This window comes from Micromys minutus (genome assembly GCF_963924665.1).
Source record: "Micromys minutus genome assembly, chromosome: 16".
Taxonomy (NCBI): Eukaryota; Metazoa; Chordata; class Mammalia; order Rodentia; family Muridae; genus Micromys; species Micromys minutus.
The window spans coordinates 22,226,948-22,253,077 of NC_137985.1; the positions used below are offsets into that span (position 1 = coordinate 22,226,948).

Sequence of the window (26,130 nt, forward strand, 5' to 3'; positions counted from 1 at the left end):
TGACTATGTTGTGACTGTTCTGTTTCCAAACCCCTTTGCCCTTGTGCTCTGGTACCCCGTGCACTCCTGTGCTCAGTGTTCAGTTGAGAAATCATCCTCCCTACATCTTTCTCTTCATGGCCAGTAGTATTTCCTATTTACTCTTCAGTGTTGTGCACATATATCTATTACTGTGTTGACTCAGTATTATAAAAAATACATATATAGTTTTTTTATTCAATGAGAGTTTTATAGCTAGAACAATTTTGGGATTTTATACACAGTACCTTTCACAAAAATTATATAGTGCCAGTAATAAATAGATTAGCTATGCGTTAGTGGTCAAGTTAGCATATTAGTGTGCTGTGTGATGCAAAACTCAGTAGACTTTCTTCTGTTAGACTCTTTTTTACAGTATTATGGGATATTGATCATTGTGTGGTTCATCTTACAATCTAGGACTTAAGGAGCTTTATCAACTATTTTCTTAAAAATGTTTATTGATGGGTAATTGATAGGTGTTATTATATCTTAGAGATGAAGTACTGGAGGCTCAAAAACAGTAGACGTGATATGGCTTAACTCATAATGATAGTTTTATGAATATTATGGAATTGGAGCTAAAGACTGCCTACCAAATCTGACTTGCCAGGTTGAGCTTAGGGCTGGGAAGCCTGGTGAGGAGTGCTGCTGAAAGGCTGCACTGCTGTCTCTTTGAGTCACGTTCTTTTCATTCGTGTTGATGCTTGGGATCTGCCTAGTATTTCTGTGTGAGCCTGCCTTGTCCCTTTTAGTGTAAACGTTTTGGGGAAGTGATACATCTGATAAGAGGCTATCATCCAAGGGCCTGATGAAATGCCCTGTGTCTTGTTAGGGTCTGTAAACTTGTTTATGAAGTTTTCGCAGAGAAGTGGCCAGCGTTCTTGGTGATGCATGTGTCTTATCTGAGTTAAACTTCCAAGAAAACTTGATCCCTATATTTTTTCAAGAGCTATTTTCTAAAGCTATTACACCTAATAACTGTTTCTTTTTAATGTTTTTAGACTTATTTTCATTTTACGTGAATGGATGTTTTGTTTGCTTGGATGTCTGTGCATGCTTAGTGGCCTCAGAGGCCAGAAGAGGGTGCCGGAGCCCTTGAGACTAGAGTTACAGATGGTTGTGGGTCCTCTACAAGAGCAGCCAACGCTCTTGACCACCAAGCTTGTCTCCAGCCCCCTCCCTTATATTTTTAGATAATTAACCTAATAGGTGAGCTGTCTATTATGGTTTTGCAGAGATTTTCTTCATATTTTTCTTTTCGATTTTTGAGATAGGGTCTTGCTGAGCAGCTGTCTCACTGGAATTCATTGTGTAGCTCGGGGTAAGCTTTAAACTTGTGGTAACACCTCTGCATCAGACTTCCAAGTGCTGAGATTACTCCAGACCACCACGCTTACCATGAAGATGGGTTTCCTTAATCTTTATGGCTTTCTTTGTATTATATGACCCTTGTATGACTATAGTTAAATGTGAACGGTGACTGTTTTCTATAACATAACTGGCATCTGAATGTGATTGTTTTTTACTTGCTTGAGAGTTTTTATTCATTTTACTTGATTTTCTCTTAAGAATGGGTGAACACAGTCTGGGACCTAGACTTCACGGAGATTGAGCCCTTGGATCCGTGTGTAGTGGCAGAGATCCTAGAGACTGGAAGAGATGCATTCACAAAACTCTACGGAAGCCTTCTCCCCTTTGCGACTGACGAAAATGGATCTTTAGAGGTAAAAAGATAAATGAACAAATCAAGGGACCCATTTCTAAGGGTTAAGGAGGTTTCGAGTCATCATAGTTTACGTTCAAATTAGTTTTTCAGGTAATGAACAACTTGCTTTGCGCATTGGACAGTCCTAGTAAGTAGCTTTGCCTTTTGTTTTTAACACGTGGCCATCTTTTTTCAGTAGCAGCTGAAAGGGAGAAGGGAAAAGACTCTGGAAAGTGAAATAACAATTCAGGCATGCCATAACTTTAAGAAAGCTGGAATTAGATTGAAAAGTAGTTAAGTGGTTTACATGGGGCTTAATACCGTGTTCTACCTGGTGTGCTGCGGGTATTAGAGGTGTCGGAGGACAACTTAATCTTGGTTCTTAAATGCCTTCCATCTTTTTCTTTGAGTACAAGGTCCCTTGATAGCTTGGAATTCCTTCCAAGATCCTGCCTGTCTTTGCTATTTCACATGGATTCTGAGACCCCAACCAAAGCATGGGATCAGCATGAGTTGTGAACCAGGTCCTATGCCCACTGAGGCATCTCTCCAGCTTTTATGACCTTATTAACACTGAGATCACAAACTTCTTTTTAAAAAGAAGCCAGTCAGCTAGACATGGTGGCACATGCCTTTTAGTCCCAGCACTCAGGAGGCAAAGACAAACAGATCTCTGTGACTTTGAGGTTAGCCTGGTCTAGCAAGAGTGAGTTTCAGGACAGCCAGAGCTACATAGTACAACCCTGTTTCAAACAAAACAGAACACACAAAAACCCAAATAAATGAGAAACAGTCATAGTAGCACATACCTGTAATCCCAGTCCTTGGGAGGATGAGATGGGATTGCTGCTACAAATTTATGGCCAGCCTGGGCTATACAGAAGGTCCTTTATTTAAAAGAAGAAAGAAAGAAATCAAAGGGGCCAGCAAGAGGACTGGATGTTCAGTACTCAGTAGGCCAAGGTGCTTGCTACCATGTATAACAAACTGACTTTAATTTTCAGGAGCCACGCAATAGAAAGAGATAAGCAAGTCCTGCTGGTGTCCTTTGACCTCCACATGTGTGCTGTGACAAATTAACAAGTATTCAGACACACATACACAATAAACAAACAAATAAATGTTATTTAACAAAGCAAAATCCAAAAGGCTAAGAAACAGAACGAGGAAGCCTTAATTCAGACTAGACGTGATAGTATACACCTCTAAACTCGGTGCTTGGGAGGCAGAGGCAGGCAGACCACTGAGTTGCAATTCTAGGCCAAACTCAAGGATAAGTCGTGGAGTCAGACATTCTTCTAGAGTTATACTAAGCACTTCACTGGGTGTTGTATAGAGTAGGGGTAGGGATGAGACACAGTGGGAGTATGCAAGGAATGTTGAGAATTATGACTGTTATGATTGGCATTCAGAGTTTTTAAACCATGGGAGACATAGGGCAGTAAATTAGACTGAGAACAGGCCGTAGGTGGTGTTAAATGCTGTCCTAACTAGGCGTCTATTGCTGTGATAAAGCACACGGCCAAAAGCAATTTGGGAGGGAAGGATTTATTTCACCTTACATTTTGAGACAACAGTCTATCCCTGAGAAAGGACAGGGCAGGAACCTGGAACAGAAACCATAAAGGAATGCTGTTCTCTGGCTTGTTCTGTGGGTTGGGCACCCTGTCTTCTAGCACTGGGACTATCACCCTAGGGGTGATACAACCCACAGCAAGCTGGGCCCACCAACATCAACCATCCACCAAGAAAATGCCTCACAGGCTTGCCCACAGGTCAGTCTGGAGGGGACATTTTCTCAGTCAAGGTTCCCTCTTTCCAAGTGACTCTAGCTTGTGTCAAGGTCACATAAAACTGGTTAGCATAAATGGGCTTTGCTTGTGGAATTTGGTCCGTTTACTAAGACACGGTTATGTATGCGGTTCTGTTTTAAGTAGCATGGATATATTAACTCCCAGTGTGAATAGGCCTGTTTTAGAACAAATGCTCTTCCTCTGAGCAGACTACAGTGGGAATAACTGTAGCAGGAAATCCCTTGGGAGGCTGCTGGCATAGTATGTAACAAGTGCTAATGGTCTGAGCTGCAGTTCTAGTTATGGGAACTGGAGAGGAAGGCCAAAACCAAGAAACTTTAGATAGAATTAATAGTTTTTAGAACTAAGACGTATGGGCCGTGTATCTAAGACATGGCATGAATTGCCACGTTAGGTGTAAGTAGAGAAAGATAAAGACTAGGACCTTAGCTCAGTGGCACAGTACTCTTTTGAGATGCCAAGTCCTCATAAATATCAGCATGCCTTTTTCCAGTTTATCTAATCACTGGCTCTTGTGATTTGCACTCTCCTCCCAGAGCATCTGGACCTTCTTCGCTGACAATAACATTTCCAGTAACACACTGGTGGCCTTGTTCTGTCACTTTGTCCAGGAAGCCCATAAAAAAAGTGCCAGTGGGCAGTTTCGAGAATATGGCCTTCAGGCTGCTGGGCTCTATTTCCTGCTACTGGAAATACCAGGTATGTGTACCTCTGGCCCTCTGTTAATAGGTTCCTCACCTGTATGCAGCCAGCTGAGTGGAAAGAATACTTGAAAATGTTACATTGTTGCTAATGTGTAATTGGATGTGTACTGAACATGTACAGACTTTTCTCTCAGTTCCTAAGCCATACCACAGAATGATTTTACATAGCATTTACATTATATTGGATGCCCAACAGGATTTGAAGTATACAAGGAGATGTGTAGTTTGTGTGCAAATAGCCATCATCAAAGAGAAACAAAAGTTAGTAATTATTCAAAATTTTATATGAGAGGCTTGACTGTTTTAGTTTTTGAGAGTCTGATTCCTTGTTACTTTTTTAGATGTGCTTACCACTATTTTACCCTGCCTCTTGGGTGTGTGTCTTCCCCTCTCCTCTGATTAGAGCCTCCTCCTTTTTTCCATTCCCCCTATCAGGTCACTCTTGTCCTGCAATTTCCCTCTCTATAGTTCCCCGCTCTCTCTCCTACCTTAACAATGGTCTCTCTTTAACAATTTTCTGGTCTCTACAGTTACTCCAGACTATGTGCTCCCATCTGAGAGAGCCTGCAACATTTGTGTTAGGGGGTTCAGGTTACCTTGTTCAGTATGATCTTCTCCAGTTTACCTGCAAAGTTTGTGTTTCTGTTTTTCTTCACAACTGAATAGGCCTCCTCAGTGTGGATGTACCACCTTTTCATTGTCCATCAGCTGACATTTAGGTGGTTTCCATTTCCTCACGATTGTGAGTAGAGAGAGCACCAGTGAACATGGCTGAGCGGATAACTGTGGGACAGGACATCCAGTCCTTTAGGCGTATGTCAGGGAGTGGCATGCTAGCGAGGACATGTGACAAACGTACTTTAGCGGTTTGAGAATCCTTCACACTGATTTCCACAGAGGCTCTATCGGTCTGCAGTTTCACCAAAAGTGAATGAGGGCTCCCCTTTGCCTACATACCCTTAGCAGTGTTGTTTTGGTTTTGTTTGAGACAGGTTTCTATCTGTAGCCCTGGAACCACCACGCCTGGCTTTGTTTTTGTTTTCTCTTGTTGGTTATCTTTCTGACTAGGGTAAGAGTTGTTTTTGATGTCTATGTCTCTAATTGCTAGGGACCAGGAACATTTTTCTGAAATACTTCCGAGCTGCTTTTTCGTTTTTGTTTTTTGTTTGTTTCTGGTGGGGTGGCGAAATCTCTTTTTAGGTCCCTGACCCATTGTTTGAATTGTCTGTTTGTTCTTGATTTTTTGTGCATTGAGTTCTTTATATACTCTAGCTGTCCGCCCTCTGCCACATGCACAGCTGGCAGAGAGCCCCACTCTTTGTGCTTCCCCTTCACCGAGTTGATGCCTTCTGCTGTGCAGACGGGTTAATTTAGATTTTTGAAGTCCCACTTGTCAGTTGTCAGCCTTATTTCTTTGGCAAATGGGATCCTGTTTATCAAGTCTCTTCTTACAGCGGTAGCATGCAGACACTGCCTGTGTTTTCTTCTAACAGTCCCAGTGTTTCAGGGCTAGGTCTTTGACCCATTTGGAGTTAATTTTTGTCCAAGGTGATAAATATGTGTCAAGCTTCATCCTTCTATATGTGTATATACAATATTCCCAGCAGCCTTTGTTGAAAATGCTTTCTTTTTTCCAGCTTCTGTTTTTGACATCTTTTTCAAATATTAAATGGCTGAAGCTATGTATACCAATGTTTGGGTCCTCAATTCTGTTCTACTGATCTGCATGTCTGATTTGGGGCCAGTACTATATTCTTTTTATTCCTGTGACTCTTGTTTTTAGGGTATGTTTTCCCTGTACTCAATGCTTTTGAGTGTTTAAAAGGTCCCGGTTCTCTGTGCAAAGCTCAAATTGTCAGTCCCGTGTAGAGTCTGAAAATTATTTTTTTTCTAATGCTCCAGAGAGAGTTGTTTATGCACCATGATAGACTTTTACCCCACATGTGCACAGTGACAGTCAGTCTGCAGAGAATCCCGTCACCTTTGCTTTACAAAGCTGTCTCTTCAGAAGTCCACTCCATTGAGCACAGCTGACTTGCCTTTCTGACTCCGAGTCCTCTACTCTGCACAGCTGTCCTCTGCTTGCATTTACCTCGTCTCTGCTGAGTTCCAGACATTTCCTTCAGGCACAATACCCTGGCCCCACCACCTTTGTCTTTGTGTTTTCTATTGGTTGTATTAGACATCTTTGTCAGATTTTACAGTTGTGTTCAGTGGGAGACAAGTGTAAAATGAGTTGATCTGTCAGGCCCAGTTCTCAGCATCATGTGATTTATTCCTGCTACATTAGCCGTGTTGCTCTGTTCTAGGGCAGAAGTTGACAATGGTACATCTTTACTGAAGGCCTGCTGCTCCCTTAGAGTCGGGTGGAGAGTCCAGCTCTTCTTTAACTTGCTGTTTGTTCCTAATGCCTATTTTTTTGTATGTGTGTAATCTGTGTGCATGTGTGTTTGTGATAAATGTGTGTGCATGGATATAAAGCCTAAAGTTAACCTCAGATGGCCTCCTGATCACTCCTCACTCTTGAGGCGGGACGTCTCTGTCCCCAGAGTCATAGTCGTTCATTAATTTTAGTCAGTTCACCTAGCAGCTTGTCGTAGGGATCCCATCTCTGCCTAAGTGCCTGAAACACTGACTGGCTACTATGCCTGCCCAGCTTTTGTGTAGTTTCTGGGGATCTGGACTCTGTTCCTCACATGTGTACAGTAAATATTTTATATACGGAGCCATCTCCCCAGACTAATACACATATTTAACACAATTAAACCTAACTTGCTTAAGTTGATGAAAGTGTGTGCCCATAATCCCAACTGAAAAATAAGAGAGGATGTTTATGAGTAAGTTAGAAGACCCCGTCTTGACAAAACAACACACTAGCATATTGTCTATTTTTTGTGACTAGGCAGTGTAGTTAATCAAGTATTCCACCCAGTGATGTTTGACAAGTGTATTCAGATTCTGAAGAAGAGCTGGCCTCAAGAATCTAACTTGACTCAGAAAAGAAAAAAGGAACACTCCAAGAGTTCTAAGGATAATAATGCTCGAAGAGGCAGAAAAAGAGGAAGACCGCCTAGGAAAGAAGATTATCAGGTAAGAAGTGGGCAGGACAAGGAGGCATTTCCCAGCTGGGCCTAGGGGTGCATACCCTTCATCCTAGCACTTGGGAGGCAGATGCAGGTAGGTGTCTGAGTTTGAGGTCAGCTTGGTTTTTAGACAGCTGGGGCTACAAACTGTCAAAATGACAAAACTACACAAACACAGAAGTAACAGGACTGTAATAGTCAAGCAGACCAGTGCAGACCACTCTGGCCTTCGAGACCTAGGACAACACAGGGACCTGGGCAGAGTCCGATCCTCTGGTGAGCGAGGCTGGACTGGCGTTTCCTCCGTTTGGGCCATGAGACCACGAGACACATCACAGTCACTGGCACATTTTCTATGATTCAGGTGGATGAACTTTCAAGAGAGGAAGAGGAAGAGGAAGAGGAGATTTATTTTTCTGGCTGGGACCTTTCTCGAATACGAGATGCCATACTTAATCTTCTAAAGAATTTCTTAAGGCTTCTGCCCAAGTTTTCTCTTAAAGAAAAGCCACAGTCTATTCAGACTTGTATAGAGGTAAGTGAAACTTCCCAAGACTCTGGGATAACTACAGAGGACAAAGTTCTAGATCAGTGGTTCTCAACCTGTGGGTCCCGCGTGACTCCTTTGGCAAAGCTTTTATCTCCAAAAGTATTTTCATTATAATTCATAACGGTAGCAGACTTACAGTTACGAAGTATCAGTGAAGATAATTGTGTGGTTGAGGGTTACAGCATGAAGAGCTACATTAAAGGATCGCAGCAATGGGACGATGGAGAACCACTGTTACCTCTAGTATTTACCGAATGGAGAAAACACTCACAGCTTTCTTGGTCTTTGTTTTCCAGGTGTTTGTTGCATTAACTAGCTTAGATCCGACTCCTCATAAATTTCTTATTTCACAAGCCAGGTGAGCCCTTCGTCTTGCAACATGATGATCTAATGATGTTTTTCAAAACTGAAATGCTAATTTATTTATTCTAATTAGTATGTAAGCAGGATTTAGTCATTTAAATTTGGCTTATAGAAAATGCTGGTGTGGCACCCATGTATTCTGCTTCATAGGTTGAGTAAGTAGTGTGAGGTTAGCATGCAGGGATGCTGTAACTAAGAAACAAAGGAAGGGAGTGGGGAGTTGAGGGTGGAGAGAGAGAGAGAGAGAGAGAGACGCAGACGCATACAGGCTATAGACTATTCGTAGTAAAATCAAATCCATTAGCCAAGTTTTTTTTTTTCCTGTTTTCTATAGGAACCTCAATGACATAAAACACGTATCAGAGCTGGCCTACTACGGATTGTATTTGCTCTGCTCCCCAGTACATGGAGAAGGAAATAAGGTAGGATATATTCTGATACCCTCGTTGAATTGAAAGTGGGCAAACCAAATAAAGCAAAGATATTTGATAATCCGTCTGACTTTGGTTAGCTGAAGTCATGTGTGGCAAGAGACGTGAGCACCTGTAATACTTTCGGAGAAAGAACACATCGCACATATCTTTTATTACAGCATATTACTATAATTGTTCCGTTTTCAAATTCTTGTTCATTTCATTCTTGTGAATCTATATTGTGGTTAGTTAAGCTAGTAACTTGTCCTTTAGGATTACAGGCAAGCTTCGTACCTGCCCAGCTTTTAGGTTGGTTTACAGGTTAAATTGTATTGTAGTTATGCCTGTATAGGAAAACGGTTACAGGACTGTAGTGGCCACATCTGGAGGTGTCTTGGTTGCTCTTAGTGGCAGCTGGCTGTGACAGCATTTGACTTACTGTGTCATTTCAGAGCTTGGTGTTCTTTCTATAATAAAATGTCACTGTTCTCCCTTGCTATCTAGTCCTCACTACCCAGTAGTTACCCAGTATATTTGGCAGCCCCAACAAATCACTTCTAAGTTTCTGAGAGGAAACAAAGGTTGGTATTACTTAACTGGGAGAAACAGACTAAACACGTTTATGTAGAAACTGACTAAATTGTCCTAAAGAGAGCTGTCAGGACTGGTGAGGTAGTACGTGCCTTTAGTCCCAGCACTCATTAAGCAAAGGGCAGGTTTGAGGCCAGCCTAGCCTGCTCTACATAGCAAATTCCAAGCCAGCAGGAACTGCACAGTGGCTCCCTGTCTCAGTAAAACAAACAAAAAGAAATGAACAGTCAGCAACTGTTAAGTTTCTTTGGTAATTCTTGAGTGCAGGAGCACGTGTTAGTATCTGCATATTCCTGCTGGTAGTCTACAGAATTTTTTCGGCTGCCATGCATGGTTAGTGTTGATAGCCTGCGTCTTGCCTTCTGAGTTACCTTACGTTACTGTCTCAGTAAACATCATAGTTGTATAAAGGAACCTCACTAAACTTCGATATCATAAAAGCAGGATATTCTGGAGAAACCATAGTCAATCAGCTTCCTGTGGCTTTTGGTGAGTGTGATATAGTTAGTATGTTGCTGCACTATATAGTTAGAAACATGTTGGGGCTCTGCACGTCTGTGTTTAAGTTCCTGTTCCACTTCCTACTAGCAGTGTGTCCTGTCGTGAGTTACTTGATCTTGGGAACGTTTCCCGTGTGGACAAGGAGGACAGAAAGTTTTATCCTAAAATTGCCACCTAATTAAACCAAATGCTGACTGCAGAATGCAGCTCCTCTCATTTACAAAACAAATAATCAGGACCGTGCTATGTCATCCCGGCTGGCCTGGGACTCACAGAGGTCCACCTACCTCTGCTTCCCAAGTGCTGGGATTAAAAGCACGTACCTTCATGCTCAGCGACATGCGGAAGTTTGTAATTTATATCTATGATTTCTGTGTGCTTAAACTATGAATATAATGGTATTCACGAGTGTGTTTCCATGTCCTGAGCATTTTAAGGATTTTGGATTGTGAGTATATTTTGCTTCATGTTAGACAGCCTTGGATTTAGGAGAACATTAATTATATGACTTCGGATAACTTATCTTTGACATTTATTTTGTGACCTGCACAGTGGAAATTGTGTTTTTTTTTTTTTTTCCATGCTTGCCTCAAAGACTTGTTCAGATGTTTCATTCTAGTTACAGATATGAAAGTGTTTAATGACTACCACCTGGTTTTCAGTGTTTACTGGAATTTTATTTGTCAGATAAATACATTACATGGGATAATATATTAGATGCTTCATAAAATACAAGTGTATTCTCTTTTAAAATATGGTAATATTAGTATTTACTATTAATGAATTCTAGTTTGCTACATACTTTATGTTCTGTGTAATGATATGAAGACCATTAGGGAAACATGATAGTATCCTTAAAGTTACCTATTGTAAATTATTAATGTAAATAACTTAATGCATAAGGTATAGCATGTACTTAATACCTGGCTATTGTCTCTTCTAGGTTATTGGTTCTATTTTCCATCAAATGCTCAATGTGATACTGATGTTAGAAGTAGGGGAGGGGTCCCACTGTGCCCCACTTGCCATAACCTCACAAGTCATCAACCGTAGGGACCAGGCAGTTCAGTTTGTCAGGTAAAGTACATACATTCTGAATTTTTCCTGTTGTTCACTCTCCCTTGCAAGTCTGGGCCCTGCACTAACCAAAGCCTGACTCTTGTGTCGTCGAAATGTCCGACCCAGTGGTGGTTTTGTGGGTCAAACTTAAGCACTTGGTCACCTGTTTCCTCTGCCTGAGTCACATCTGACAGCTTGTGCTGGGGCATTGTTAAGTTCACAGGGAATCAGTAGTTCTTGAGCCTGAGTCAGGGTCCCGCCTGATTCTGTCATTTGTGCAGTCAGCTGAGGGACAGCTGTCCACTTCCTGTCAGCACCGGCTCAGGCATTTCTCCCGATCAGCAGGCCTACCACCTCCTCCACTCTTCTCTCTACTTAGGTTTCTGCTCCCTGCACTTTGTTGTTGTTGTTCTCACTTTTCTCTTCCATCCTCTACAACAAGAAGGACTTGCTGAAAAGTGAAAATAAGGAGGTGGCTTAGTTTCTTATCATGACTGATAGACTACGTTTTCTGCCATGATGCTTAGCTCCACCTAAAAGTCCCCTCTTAGCTTTACTGGGAAAGGTACGTTTGCTGTGTCTTCCCTTGTTGTTGCGCCACCACTGATCACTTGGCATTCAATGTAAAGCGAGTGTGTGTGTGTGTGTGTGTGTGTGTGTGTGTGTCTGTGTCTGTGTCTGTGTGTCTGTGTGCGTTTAGCAAACTTAAGGAGGTCAAAGTATAGTTTGGAGGAATTGATTCTCCCCTTCCCCAACATGGGTCCTAGCAACTAAAGCTTAATTAGCAGGTGCCTTTACCCACTGAGCTATCTCACTGACTACTTTCATTAATAAGAATTTTTAAAACATTAAATATTTAGGAATATAGATATTTAGTGTCCAGTAGAAATGTTTTTTCCATGCGACTTACATGACTTTAATCTCAGTACTAGGGAGGCAGAAGCAGGCTGATCTCTGTGAGTTCAAGGCCAGCCTGGTCTACACTGTGAGTTCCAGGACAGCCTAGACTACATAGAAAGCCCTTGTTTCAGATAAAACAAAAACAAATAAAATAGAGTTTGTCATATATGATGGTACAAATCAAATCTTCCAATGGTAGAAATGGTAAAATCTTTGAATAGGAGAACACATTAAACTAGTAACACCTCACTGAACTGACACAAGGTGGCACTATGTCCTACTTATGTATAAATCCTAAAGTGATGCCTTTTACACCTTACTATGAAAATTATTATAGCTAAAAGACTGAATTTTTGTCCTTCCCTAATGACCCAGCTTCTCAGCGATGACTCTGGAACTGCATAGGATGCATGTTTTTCTAACCTGTTGCAGTGTTTCTTTAATTCTTTATTTTACTGAAACAACTCAAAGAAGTCCTTTGTTTTTACAGGTTTTGGTTATTGTTTTTGCATTGTGCCTGTGTGGATGCACGTGTGTGTATGTGTGTGTGTGTGTGTGTGTGTGTGTTAGCATGTGCTCACACCTGCACCCTAAGCACAGATGGAGGTCAGAAAGCATCTTTGTGAAGTCATTTCTATCTTAAAACCTTCTAAGTGTTTAAATGGGTTATAGGAATCCAACTAGTTGCAAGATTTGTGTGCCAAATGCCTTGACTTGCTGAGCCCCCATGTTGACCATGAGGAGTGGGTTGTTCTTAATGTTTGAGATTTCTAAAATACACAGGATTGGGTTTTGAGCACAGACTTCAGAAATTCCAGGTGTGCAGTCATCACAGATACATTGTAACTAGATTTGTGTTTTCCTTTGAAATAGCTCACTTGTGGATGAACTACAAGAAAGTGTGTTCCCTATCCTTGGTACTTTACTGCAGCATATCTGTGCTAAGGTACTGTGTGCTTAATGTGTTTGTTCTTGAGAACCAGTTTGTATCATCAGGAAGGGTAGCTTTAAAAATAGATGCTCTCTTAAACCAGGCAGGGTATTGGTTGGTTGGTTGGTTTTGTGGGTGTTTTCAGGCAGGGTCCTGTTATATAGCTGAAGGTAACCTTAGTTGTGATCTGCTTGCTCTCGGCCTTCTGAGTGCACTGATGAAAGGCAAGCACCATCATACCCAGCTAATAACAAAATGTTCTTTCAAAATATAAGCTCTTGATTTTGAAAAGTGGTACACTTGCACAGGAGCATGGAGAAGACTAGGGAGTGAGTCGCCACCTTCCCATTATTTATCAGTTTTGTTTGCTTTGTGTATCCTGAATGCACATGCATGCTGGTTTTCTTCTTAGGAAACAAATTCTATCAGATTCTTCATAATATTTCAGTATGTTTCTGTATGAAGGATAAGAACTTTATAAAGAACACACAATATTTACCACCCAAAAGACAAGCTATTATCAATTATCTAATCGTGTTCAATTCTTAAAGGTCTTTTGTGTGTGTGTGTTTTGCTTATATGTATATATTTGCACATGTATGTGCCTGGTGCCCAAGGAGACCCAAAGAGGCTACTGGATCCCCTGGAACTGGGGTTACAGATGGTCACAGTGTGGTGCTAAGATCCTTTGCAAGATTAATAAGCACTCTTAAATGCTGAGCTGCCTCAGTAGCTCCCATTCTCAGGTTTTTACTGATAATGTGTAAAGTTGTGGAGTCGTCGCAGCATATGACTCTTAATTCGAACCCTATTTGCTGTAGAGGTGTGTAGTCTGCATTTGTATGTTTTTCTGCAAGAGGCTTATAGTTTAGGTTTCAGGGAGTGAAAAATATAAAATTTGTCATGTATCCAGTGTTAAGGTCACTGAGCAAATCACACCTGCTAATTTTCAGTTACGTCATGAGCTTCAGTCATTCTGCAAGTGGATGGCCAGCCAGCTTTCTTTCATGTGTTCCAGGTGGTAGATAAAGCAGAGTATCGGACCTTTGCAGCGCAGTCCCTGGTCCAGCTGCTTAACAAACTTCCCTCCAAGGAATATGCTACCTTCATTGCCTGGCTTTACAAATATTCACGAAGTTCCAAGGTAAGAGATGTGTCCGAATGAAAGCTCGGTCCTGGCTTTGGACATGTGATGAGAGCCAGCTCTGAATGCTGAAGAGATTTTTCCTTCAATTCTTACTCCTCATGATGGATTCCTCTGATTCTGCCTTCCCAGATTCCACACCGGGTTTTCACTCTGGATGTTGCTTTAGCTCTCTTAGAGCTGCCTGAAAGACAGCTGGATGACACTGTATTATTGGAGCATCAGAGGTTGCTAAAGCATAAATTCTTGGTGCAAGAAATTATATTTGATCGTTGCTTAGACAAGGCACCTACTGTCCGCAGCAAAGCACTGTCCAGTTTTGCACACTGTCTGGAGTTGTCTACAAGCAACGCATCTGAGAGTATATTGGAAATCTTCAGTAACAGTGAGTGGGAGAGGCTAGAGGCATAACTTGGTGTTTGCTTGCCTAGTACATATGAGACCATGGGTCGTATGGTCTATGAGTGGCCAGAAAAGGAAAAAATCAAAAACCGCAAATCTATCTCTCTCTCTCTCTCTCTGTGTGTGTGTGTGTGTGTGTGTAGGATTCATCCCAGAACCTACCACAAATGAGCATGTGTTCTATATCTTGAACTTGTCTCCCATTTCTAAAGCATGGTACATCCCTCTCTCATGTGTCTGCTTACTTTCAGGTCCTTTGGTTACAGGAATACAGAGTCACTCTAGCACCTTACTGAGACCCTCAACAGGTAATCATTAGTAGTTTTCTAACACTGAATTGGCTGTAAACACCCACTGTGCTGACGTTAGAATGCCCCTGCCCACCTGTCCTCATGTTGCTCCTTTCTTCCTCAGAGAAGCTGGGCTTTGTTTTGATCACCTGACTAACAGGTAGTGCTCACGCCTTTGAATATGTAACGGACTTTGACCTTCACCCTTTTCTTTAATAGGATTAGCCTGTCGAAATTTCTCAGTGCAAAGCAAGACCCGCGACAGTGGTGAACAGAATCAGCCTGGAGGTACTTGTCTTTTCCTCTCCCTCTTGCTGCCTCTTCCCAAATGTGGCCTAGTCTACTTCCATAGCATAGGTATTTTTATACGTATATACATTTCTTACAGTTTAGATTTCTCGTGTGAGGGAACATCAGTGAGTGGATTTCCAAGTCTGGGAGATTGTGCTTCACATGATCGCTGGGTCTGCACATCTCTCAGCAGGTGGCATCATTTTGTCCTTCTGTATGATTGACTTGAACTGCACCTGTGTAAGCACCAGAGTCTCTTTGTCCATTGTAGACGTTGAGGTGTGTGTGTGACTCCGGTGTTGTGAATGATGCCACAAGAGGTGTGAAGATACAGATGTATCTGTTATGTACTAAGCTAGTATTCCTTTAGTTAAAAACTCATTTGTGTGATAGAGCTGAGTCGTGTGACAATTCTGCTTTTGTTTTATTAAGAACTGCTTGTTACTATGTATAGAAGTAAGATGGGGTCTTAACTATGTATTCCTGACTCCTGACTGGTCTCAAACTCAAAGATTGGCCTTTCTTTGTCTCCTGATGCTGAGTTTAAAGACACTACCGTGCCCAGCCAAAAAAGTCAGTTCTATTGGCAGTGTACCAGAATTGTGTTTCCCCCTGTATTCTTGAAAGCATTGGCTGTTTTGTTTATATTTTTGAGACAGAGTCTCTTGTGGCCAAGGATGCTATTGTACTCGTGAATCCTCCACATCCTGAGTGCTGGGGGGGGGGGGTCACAGGAGTGCACAACCATACCCAGCTTATGTGAACTTGTGGAATGTTGACATCACCTCATGCTTTACTATTAGGGCTTATCTGTCCTTATGTCAGAAGTGATTGTTTTTATGAAATTGAATACAATGGTATATCTTTGTTCACAATTGCATCTTTTTTATATATTCTCTATTTTTTTTACCAGTATGTTTATCTCTTCTGACTAGTTATGGCTGGAAGTCTGCTCTGTCTGCTAACAATATTGCTACTTCTGCTTGCTTCCAGGTTCTGTTTGCTTGGAATATCACTTTCCACCCTTTTACTTTAGTCTTTCTGTGTGTTTGCTGGGCAGGACTGTTTGTTTCTTAAAGGGAGCAAAACATTGTTATTTTTAAATCAGCCAGCCTATAGGATTTTTGGGTTCTTTTGGGTTTTGGTTTTTGAAGACAGGGTTTCTCACTGTAGCTATGGCTCTCTGGAACACACTCTGTAGACTACGCTTTCAGAACTCAGAGATATGCCTGCCTCTGTCACTGGAGTACTAGAATTAAAGGGGTGTGCCACACCGCCCTTTCCAGCCTATATGTTCTAATTAAAGAATTAAGACCATGTACATTCAAGGTTATTATTGAAAGCAGATTAGGAGTTCATATCTTTTGTTAATGTTTGATTCTTTCCTAATCTTGTTTACTTAGCCCTCTTCTCTATAGTGTTTGACCCACATGCTCTTGAAGCTCTTTTTCTTCTCTGATTTGCCGGTGTTTGTTTGGTTTTGTTTTCTCTTTGGTGGGTTTGCCTTAATGGGAGAGCCGACGCTTCTCGTAGATTTCATATTGTCTTTGTTCTGTACTCTTCAAATTTTACCTAAGTCATGTTGGCTTGGAGTGCCCATATCTATGTCCGATCATTTCCAAGATTTTGGAAATTTTCTGTTTAATTCAGCAGGGTTTGTTTGGGTTGGGTTTGGGTTTTTTGTTGTTGTTGTTTTTGTTGTTGTTGGTTGGTTGGTTGGTTTTTGTGCCTTTAAACCATCTCTCCATTCCACCTTCTCTACTTAATGCTAATTTGTTATTTTAATCCTGCCCTAAACTTTATTCATGCTCTGTTCATATTATCTTTTCCCTATTACTGTAGGGATGATTTGATTCATCCACATTGTCTTTAATCCTTGAAATACTTTTACTTGATCTAGTCAATTGGTAAGGTGTTCTACTAAGTATTCATTTTACTTACCAAATTTTTTTTACTCTCAAGAATTGTCTTTTTGAAATGTCTTCTTTTATTGAACTTACTTATAAACTATATTATTCTTAATCTGTCCAGTTATTTTTTTCTTAATTTCTTTTTAAAAAAATCAGTCTCTTGAATTCTTTATCTGACATCTTATCTACTTGAATATCTTTGGAGTCAGTTTCTAAAGAACTAAACTTTTGGAACTGTCATGCTGCATTGATTTTTGGTTGGTTAATTGGTTTAGTTTTTTGAGACAGGGTTTTTTTGTGTGTTCCTGACCGTCTTAGAACTCATTCTATAGACCAGGCGGACCTTGAACTAAGAGATTCACCTGCCTCTGCCTCTGGGCTCTCAGATTAAAGGTGTGTGCCACCACTGCTTTTGTTTTTAGTATCACCTGGATTTCTGTATTGAGATTTATGCATTTGGAGGATGGACAGACTTTTGTGTGAGAACCTCTTTAGAGAGCACCCTAGTGCTGACTAGTTTTATGACAACTTAACACAAGATAATGCTGTATAGGAATAGGGATCCTCACCTGAGAAATGCCCCCACCAGATTGGCCTTTGGGTAAGGTTGTGAGGCATTTTCTTGATTGATTTTTGGTGTGGGAGAAGCCTACTCACTGTGGTCTGTGCCATTCCTGATCTGATAGTCCTGGGCAAGCCACGAGGAACAAGCTAGTAAGCATCATTCCTTTGTAGCCTCAGCTTCAGTTCCTGCCTTCAGGTTCCTTCCTTGAATTTCCGTTCTGACTTCTCCCAGGGAGGGAGTGTGACCTGAGTCTTATAAACTGAAGCAAAGCCTTTTAACCTCAAGTTGTTTGTCAAGGTTTTCTTTCACAACAATAGAAGCTATAACCAACACAGCCCTTCTCATTATTTTCATCTGAGGATATCATATTTTGGTGAAGTGGCAAATATATTTCCAGTTGGGATTTGTAGTATACTTCTCTGTTACCTCTCTGTTACTTCCCTGTTACTTCTCTGCTGGGCATTGGTATTTTGATAGAGCTTGATGCAGGTATGCCACAGCTTGAGGGTTCTGCTTTCCTAGTACTCCTCCCAGGAATGGAGTCTTACAGATGAGGCAGATGTGCCAAGTCCATTGGGCACTTCCTCTCTAATTACTCATAGTCTTGTCAATCGTGTATGGGTATGGGGGCGTGCTGTGTAGCATCCCCTTATGAATATGCTGCAGAGTATTCTTGTTTCTCTCTGCTGTTGCTGTAGGAGTGGACAACTGTCAGCTCCTTCCCTCCATCCATGTGCACTTGTGTCCTAAGCTTGAGTTTTTTTCTCCCATATTTTTTGAGTTAAAGTTTTACTGATGTCCAAGCAAGGGCCACTTGGGTATAGAGTTAGGTCTTTTCTTGCCCTGGCTGGGAAAGGAACTCAGCAACAGAACATTTTATACGATGTACTCAAAGTGTTTTGCCAGACAATAGTAACAGCAACAAGTACTAATAAATTAATTCAGAAATAAGGTAGAAACCAAGTACCAACCTTCCATACCCATGAGTTAACAATAGGCATGGTAGAATAGTTTATGTTGTTGTGTGTCTGTGTAATGGAGCAGATAGGGAATGAAATGTTCTTACAATTCTCAGTTTAATTTATGTTAAGACATAATTTATAGAGAAAACTCTTATGTGTTTAGTAATCCCAGAGCCTTATCAAGGAGAAAAATTGAAAGGAGTCACATATTACCTCATGAAATTTTTAAAAGGCTTCTGGGTCATGATAAGTCTTGCCTGTTTTCAAGGCTTTTCCATCCTCTCCTTTCTTAGGACTCAGAATAATTAGGGAGTCTCTTAGCCAATCCTGCCTTCTCAGTGTTGTGACATGTTAGGTTGTGCCTGGTCTTTCTCAAGACAGTGACTCTTTGGTGTTGGTCCCCAGAGAGATGCTTCATGACAGTGCTGAGAAAAAGAACCAAGGATGAGAAGATCAACGTCAGGAAGTCTGCACTCCAGGTGGGAGCATGGAAACTCAGAAAGGCCACGCCCATTCCTTAGCCTGCTTTTCATACTTGACCTTCATGCTGCCATTTATAAGCTACAGAACTAAGAGAACTTGCTGATTTTTAAGCTTCCGAATTTACTTGGTGGCTTTTTAAGCCACACAATTTTTGTGGGGTGTAATGTACGTGCTCATAATCCTAGCACTCGGGAGGCAGAAGCTGGCATCCGGATTGAAGCAAATTTGAGTTTGAGGTCAGCCTGATCCTCATAGTGAGTTCTAACTCACCCAGGCAAACAACACCACCTTTTATATGTGTTCCTCTGAACCGGACCACAGATGAATTTCAGTAAGTTCGTGAAGTTTGTTGTAATCTTCAGTTTTCCCTAGAGTCTATTCAAAAGATCAATCCTATGGGGAAGGAAGGTTGAGCCATAACCCAAAATGTTATCTCCACAAACTGGAAGTGTTTCTTTGTCTATGTTTACTCTTTCTGTCTTGATGCCCTGTGCACACTCCGACATTTTGTGCCTTTCAGGTGTTAATGAATATTCTGAAGCACTGTGACATCTTGTGCATGGAGGAAGACCTGTTGATCCTGCAGGACCATTGCCGAGACCCTGCCGTATCTGTGCGGAAGCAAGCCCTGCAGTCTCTTACAGAACTTGTTATGGTGAGGAGCGTCACCCCGTGTACAGAATGCTCAGTGCTTCACATCAAAAGCAGTTCTGAGTTGCTTTTCTTGGTTCACACTTGTAATTGTAATGTTCATAAGGCTGAGGCAGGAGGATTACTGTGAAGTTGAGGCCATCTTGGTCTACAGTATACCCCACCCAAAAAAAGAAAATTCTGGATTTGTAGGCTTCCAGATAAAGCATACACTTTGTATGCACGAAGTGTTTGAGTTTAGTTTCCAATACCAAAATGAGGCAGGAATAACTGTACACAGGAACTACTTGTTGCTAAATGTTAAGTAAACCATTTAGAAATTCACCTGCGCCCACTCTAGGACTAAACACCATCAACTGGGAATACAAAGAGGTGGCAGGTGACTGCCTTTTTAAATCCAGCTAAACAATGCTGTGCCACTTCTTGATTTTTATCTTAAATCTCAGCTAGAAAAAGAAACTAAAACATTTTGCATTGATTTTCCATTTTCATTTGTGAGCTGCCTGACATGGGTGCTGAGAATCCAACTTAGTCATTTAGAAGACCTGCAAGTGCAGTTAACTGCTGAGTCATCTCTCCAGCCTAAGCAATGCATGTTTTGGCTTTTTGAAGTAAATATCATTTGTTAGTGGTTTTAAATAACCAAAGTAAAGTTGATCACTAATAATAAAATAATGGCTTTAATGAATAACTTCGATATACATTGATTCATCATAAGCTGAAGGTTAAAGTTTGTTTTTCAACCTCTTTGAATGTTGTTTTGGTTTTGGTTTTATGTTTTATTTGCAACTAAGTGCAATTATTTGTTTACTTAGGCACAGTGCTGAATATTATACCAAGGGCTTTCCACTCCTGTAGGTGTGATTTATTTTTAGCATGTCTGTCTCCGTCAGAGTTTCTGTTTCTGTACAAACATCATGACATTATTCAGCTTACACTTCCACATTGCTGTTCATCACCAGAGGAAGTCAGGACTGGAACTCAAGCAGGTCAGGAAGCAGGACCTGATGCAGAGGCCACGGAGGGATGTTACTTACTGGCTTGCTTCCCCTGGCTTGCTCAGCCTGCTTTCTTATAGAACCCGGGTCTACCAGCCCAGGGATTGCACCACCCACAATGGGCTGGGCCCTCCCCCCTTGATCACTAGTTGAGAAAATGCCTTACAGCTGGATCTCATGGAGGCATTTCCTCAACTGAGGCTCCTTTCTCTGTGATAACTGCAGCTTGTGTCAAGTTGACACACAAAACCAGCCAATACAGTGTCTTTTGAAATGCTGACTGAAACTTTATTGGCTTGTATCTAAACTTGTATCCATGTCAGATCTTCTGCTATGTTTTCAACCTTAGGCTCAACCTACATGTGTCCCAGTCCAGAAAGCCTGGTTGATGGGGGTCATCCCAGTGGTGATGGACTGTGAGAGTACAGTGCAAGAGAAGGCCTTGGAGTGCCTGGACCAGCTCCTGTTGCAGAACATTAAGCACCACAGGAAGTTTCACAGCGCGGACAGGAGCCAGGTGCTTGCTTGGGCCCTACTTGGTCTCCTCACCGTAGAAAGCCAGGACCTGAGGTACACTGACTGTATCCCTCAACCTTTTTATAGAAGTGTGTGTGTGTGTGTGTGTGTGTGTGTGTGTGTGTGTGTGTGTGTATTCTAGTGGCTGCTTTCTTCTCTTTACACCTTGTCATGTGGTTATAAAAGGAATATGTGATAGAAAGTAATCACTTGTCATAAGTTTTGCCCTGTGGCCTTCAAAGATAACTTGTTCCTGAGCCTGAGTTTCCTCATTTTCAAGAGCAGTGGGTTACTTGATCTTTTCAGCCCTTTGGTATTAACACTTTACCACTAAAAATGTGTTCTTCTAGTCAGTATTTTCTCAGTACCACCTACACGTTTGCTGATGTTCCTTTAAGGGAGGGTTTTATTTCACAGCAGAATCTACTTTCTCACTCTGTTACTGTCTTAGGTTTTTTCTTCTCTGTTGCTGTAATAAAATCCCCTGACAAGAGTCCTAAGGAGGAAACAGTTTGTCTTGGCTTACTGTTGCATATTATGTGAGGGAGCCACAGTAAAAAAGCCAAGAGCAACCAGTGCCAGTGCAGAGCTCTGTCTCCATTGAATGCCATTCAGGATCCCACCCATGAAGTGTTTTTGTGTTCCCATATCATTTAATGCAGTCTGGATAATCTCTCACAGACGTTCTCAGATGCTGACCGTAAACTAATTTCTCATAGGGAGGCCTCGTGTCTTGCCTCGTAGGTGATGATAGACTCTGTGAAGTTGACGTGTGATTATCACCTAGTCTTAGGTCCCCGGGGTTGCCCAGTTTTAAACAATCTGCTCCCTCTCAAAAAGGCTTTTCTTAGGTTTAGTTATTTTTTTAACTTCGTAAACATTGGGCTCCTTAGTATTCCATGCTTTCCTACTGCAATGTATATCCACAGGATACATTCCTTTCTAAGTATCCTATGACGTGCGTGCTCTAATGCTTGGTAGGACATGAGGACCCTTCTAATGCCTACTCTTCAAGTACAGATGCTTATGTCTACAGAATAGTTACAGCTTCATTTCGGGACTGAAATGTTTTAAAAAACACAGTTATCTGACTTCAAGATGAATAAAAATAACCCCGAAAAGGAGGCTGCTGTTGCTGTGACACTGCCTTCAGCCTAACCCACCAGCCACCCGACCTAGACACACTGAATACGTGTGTCTCAAAGTGTGTGTCGCCACAGAGGGAGAGAATATAACACTATACTGTCAACTTGACACAAGCTAGAGACATCTGAAAGAATTGAACCTCAGTTGAAAGAATGCCCCCATAAGTTCCAGCTGTAGGGTATTTTCTTAATTTGTGATGGGAGGGGCAGCCCATTGTACGGGGTGCTATGACTGGGCTGCTGGTCCTGAGTTCTATAAGGGAACAGGCTGAGCAAGCCAGGAGGAACAGTAAGCAGCGCCCTTCTGTGGCTTCTGCACCGACCCCTGCCTCCTGGTTCCTGCCCTGTTTGAGTTTCTGTGCTGGCTTCCTGCAATGATGGACTGCACTGTGGAAGTGTGAGTGAAATACACTTCCTCCCAACTCACTTTGGGTCATGGTTTTTCATTGCAGCATTAGAAACCCTAAGTAAGACAGCTGCTCTTATAAATACGACACAGTCCTCTAGAATTTCTTCAGAAATAATAAATGTGAAACTGTCATGAATATAGTCTCTCGTTTTTGTGAGGTTTAGTGTGATGGCATATCACAGTCTATAAGTCTTCAGGAGTAGAAATTTACATCTCACAGTTGTGGATGCTGGCAATCCCAGGTTAAGGTTCTATGCTTTCTCTTAGGCCTCTTCTTGACCTGCGAGAGCCTTGTCTTGCTATGCCATCAGTCTTTTCTCTGTACTTGTATGTTCCTGAAATCTGTAGAAGTCCAGTCCCCTCCTGTAAGGACACCTGTCACACTTTCTTAAGCTGTTCCCTAGTGGCCTCCTTTTGACACTGTTGGTTCTTTTATAGGCAGTTTCCAAATGCAGTCACATTGTGAGATTATAGTGTTGGGTCTTTTTAATAGAGAGGGCACGGGTTAGCCCATCACATAGTTCTACAGGGAAAACGGTGCACTTCTTTTCCACTGAGCCTAAGCAGTTGCATCATAGGGCCTGGTGAATGTGTGTTAGAATGATCAGCAGCAGCTGCTATGGCTGCATGTTTCCCTTATAAAGCTTGTGTTGTATAAAATGGCAAACACAAGAATATCACAGGGTGGGGCCCCGTGAGATGGTGTTAGGCAGCCAAGGCCATAATCTGAATTACTTAGTGTTTGTAGGAAGAAAGAGCTTCCAGGAGTGGGCCCTCTTGTTCCATCTCTGAGTTTGTGCCCTGAGGATGCAGCATGCAAGGTACTACATTGGAGCAGAGGATGCCCTCAGGAGACACTAAGCCTGGACTTTAACCGCAATTTCCCAGCTTTTAGGACTCTGAATAGTAGATTTTGTTATCAGTTACACATTCCCAGATGTGTAAGAACAACTCAGAAGCCAGATGAAGAGGACACCACAAAAACCACAGGAAGGACAGGCTGGAGAACTGGAGCTCACAACAAAGGATGGTCACCTGCCCTTTCCAGTGTGTCTCACTCAGTAGAGGACTCCTCATAGAAAATAGGAGACAGGAGGAGAAGGTCATAAGTCAAGGTGGAGATGAGCAATAAACTGATAATTAATCTGATATTAAACTTCTCTAACAGTCGGAGGAGTCAGAAATAAAACAGGTTTCAGTTTGTTATAATGTGAGACTGTAGTCTGTACCAGCCATGGCCTGCACTGCAGCCATACTGATACACACATACGTACACACACACACACACACACACACACATATACCTCCAAAAAAGTACAACTAAGAACAGTAGGGTTAATGGAATAAAGAACGCTATAAACAGTGATATGCAAGATTTATGTTAAGATTTTTATCAACAGAGAGCAAGTGCTTTAAAGGATAGCTGACCTTTAAAATGACTTTTTATTTAAGATTTTCTTAAATTGTATATGTATCTGCATGTCTTCTGGGGGTACTTGTACTTAAGTGAAGGTGTTTATCAAGGCCAGAAGCAGTTAGTTCTGAGCCAGTCAGCCTGGGTAAGAAGAGCTGTATGGTATCTCTGCAGCTCCCCCAAATGACTTGACAGCAAATAAGGGGCAAAGGAACAAACAGCCCTGGGTTTGTAAGACGCTGTGCCCTGCACTAGCACCTCAGCGTATGGATGGCTGGCGTGAGGGAGTGTGGGGAGACTGGGACCCACATTAAACTGCAGCATTATAATCCAACCTGCAAAGAAGCTTCTGCTCAAAGCAGAGTAGCAAGGGGGAAGTTGCTGATGAACTTAAATTGGGAGAGAAGACTGGGATTTTCATTCTAGGAGATAGAGAAAATGGGTTTGTGCTTAGAGACCTAAGGGGTAACCTTAGTCACCTGGAGGTTAAGGACACAGGCCTGTGTGAAGTGATTTAAGTATAAGATGGGGACAGTGGAATGGGAGGAAGGTGGCCTCAGCTGCTTAACCATTGTTGGGGTGGGGAGTAGAAATGGAGCTCAGATAACATGTTAAGTGCTCATTTTCAGTGTCCTGCTCTAAGTGCTTGAAAGTCAGACCTGACACCCTACTCCAACTTGGTTGCTCTTAGTCTGCTGTACATTTCACGAAACAAAGTCAGCTTTGGTAGGCAGCCTATTACAAGAGCACAAAGGGGGAATATAATCGTATTTTGTTAGTTCTTCTCTTTCCACTTCCCTCCACCCTCCATGCTTTTTTTTTGTCCTGCCTTTTCGCAGGAGAGCGAACCCTGGGTTTGACACATGCCATCTTTCCAGCCCCACGAGCTGTGCTGTCATATTCTTTCAACATATAATGTGGCATTCACTCCTGAGTCTTATCATCTCATTCCATGCTATGGAAAGAAAATAAGAGATGATCTAAAAACAGCAGTGAAGGGCCCTGGGTAGTGAGTACATCAGTTGGTAGTGTGCTTGCCCTACAAGCATGGAGAACTTCCAGGTTCAGTAAGAGGTCCTGGCTCACAGAATAAATGGAGAATGGTTGGGAAGACAACATCAACCTCAAGAACATGCATGTACACACATGACACACAGGAACAGTAACATGAGTACTTGTACATTGGAAGCATTTTCAATTATATTTATGTTACTAAGGTATTCCAAGTTTAAGCTCATTTGCTAGCCATAATTAAATGCTATGATGTCCCTTCTCTCCAGCCTCTCATTAAATAAGAGATATTTATTATCTTCTGTTATTTTGTTCCTGTCAACATGGATGTGCCTATTATAATAAGCTATATGTGTGGAAACTTTGAAAGGGGTTGTTTGGAATTTTTTTCTTTGTTGTAAAGGGTATTCTGTGAGGGGGCAGGGAATAAAGACAATTTATTCTGAAGGGGAAATTAAGACATCATGTTGGGATCCAGTATGCAAAGAGCCAGACTCACTGCATGGATGTTGTATACCAGAGAAATCTTGTAGATGCAGAAGTTGATAGCCTTTCAGTGAGGATTAGTGGGAACACTTCTTTATACTTCTAATTACAGTTCTCCTTCCCCTTCTCTTTTTCCAGCCGCTATTTAAATAAGGCTTTTCATATCTGGTCCAAGAAAGATAAATTCTCATCTACTTTTATAAACAGTGTGATATCCCACACTGACACAGAACGCTCTGCACCAGCCTGGATGCTGCTCTCCAAGATCACGTGCTCATCACCCAAGCTGGACTACACCAAGATAATCGAGTCATGGGAGAAACTTAGCAGGTTTGCATGCTAACCAAGTAGCCACTAGCAGACACCAGTCTTCTGGAAGGAAAGCTCGAGTCTACTTCATAGCTGTCCCTTTAGATTCTGGCTCAAGAACAAGCTTGAAAAATAGGAATCCCATTTAAGCAGGTTACCTTTGTCGAAGTTCATAAAGCATCTTAATGTTCTCAGACCTTACAGTTAAGCCATGGTAACTACTGACTTCTAATACTAACAATCCAGAGGAAGTGGGTTTTGTTGTAGTTTGCTTTGTATTTGGTGTTTGGGAGGTTGTTGTTGTTAGCTTGTTTGTCTGTTTTGGCAGTGCGCTGGTTAATTTAGTTCTCTCTCTCCTTTTTTCTAGAGAACAGTCTCCCAACTCAAACACCTTAGGCTACATGCTGTGTGTCATTGGGCATATTGCAAAGCATCTTCCCAAGGGCACCCGGGACAAGATAACTGGTGGGTCTAACATACCGTCTTGAAGAGGTCTTGGCCTTTGCTGC

The 26,130-nt window shown here is 41.8% G+C and overlaps 1 protein-coding gene across 1 annotated transcript in view; it reads left to right on the forward strand.

The window, feature by feature from the left end:
- The window catches only part of NCAPD3 (non-SMC condensin II complex subunit D3), a 58,290-nt gene that overhangs the window by 3,829 nt on the left and 28,331 nt on the right, over positions 1-26,130 (forward strand). Inside the window, exons 2-18 of the mRNA XM_080929860.1 lie at positions 1,591-1,745; positions 4,077-4,239; positions 7,147-7,334; positions 7,692-7,862; positions 8,174-8,235; positions 8,575-8,662; positions 10,689-10,822; positions 12,578-12,650; positions 13,654-13,779; positions 13,912-14,164; positions 14,433-14,489; positions 14,691-14,759; positions 18,605-18,678; positions 19,203-19,337; positions 20,681-20,901; positions 25,451-25,642; positions 25,989-26,086. Coding sequence (XP_080785986.1) covers positions 1,591-1,745; positions 4,077-4,239; positions 7,147-7,334; positions 7,692-7,862; positions 8,174-8,235; positions 8,575-8,662; positions 10,689-10,822; positions 12,578-12,650; positions 13,654-13,779; positions 13,912-14,164; positions 14,433-14,489; positions 14,691-14,759; positions 18,605-18,678; positions 19,203-19,337; positions 20,681-20,901; positions 25,451-25,642; positions 25,989-26,086 — 2,259 coding nt within the window. The remainder of the gene's footprint in view (positions 1-1,590; positions 1,746-4,076; positions 4,240-7,146; positions 7,335-7,691; positions 7,863-8,173; positions 8,236-8,574; positions 8,663-10,688; positions 10,823-12,577; positions 12,651-13,653; positions 13,780-13,911; positions 14,165-14,432; positions 14,490-14,690; positions 14,760-18,604; positions 18,679-19,202; positions 19,338-20,680; positions 20,902-25,450; positions 25,643-25,988; positions 26,087-26,130) is intronic.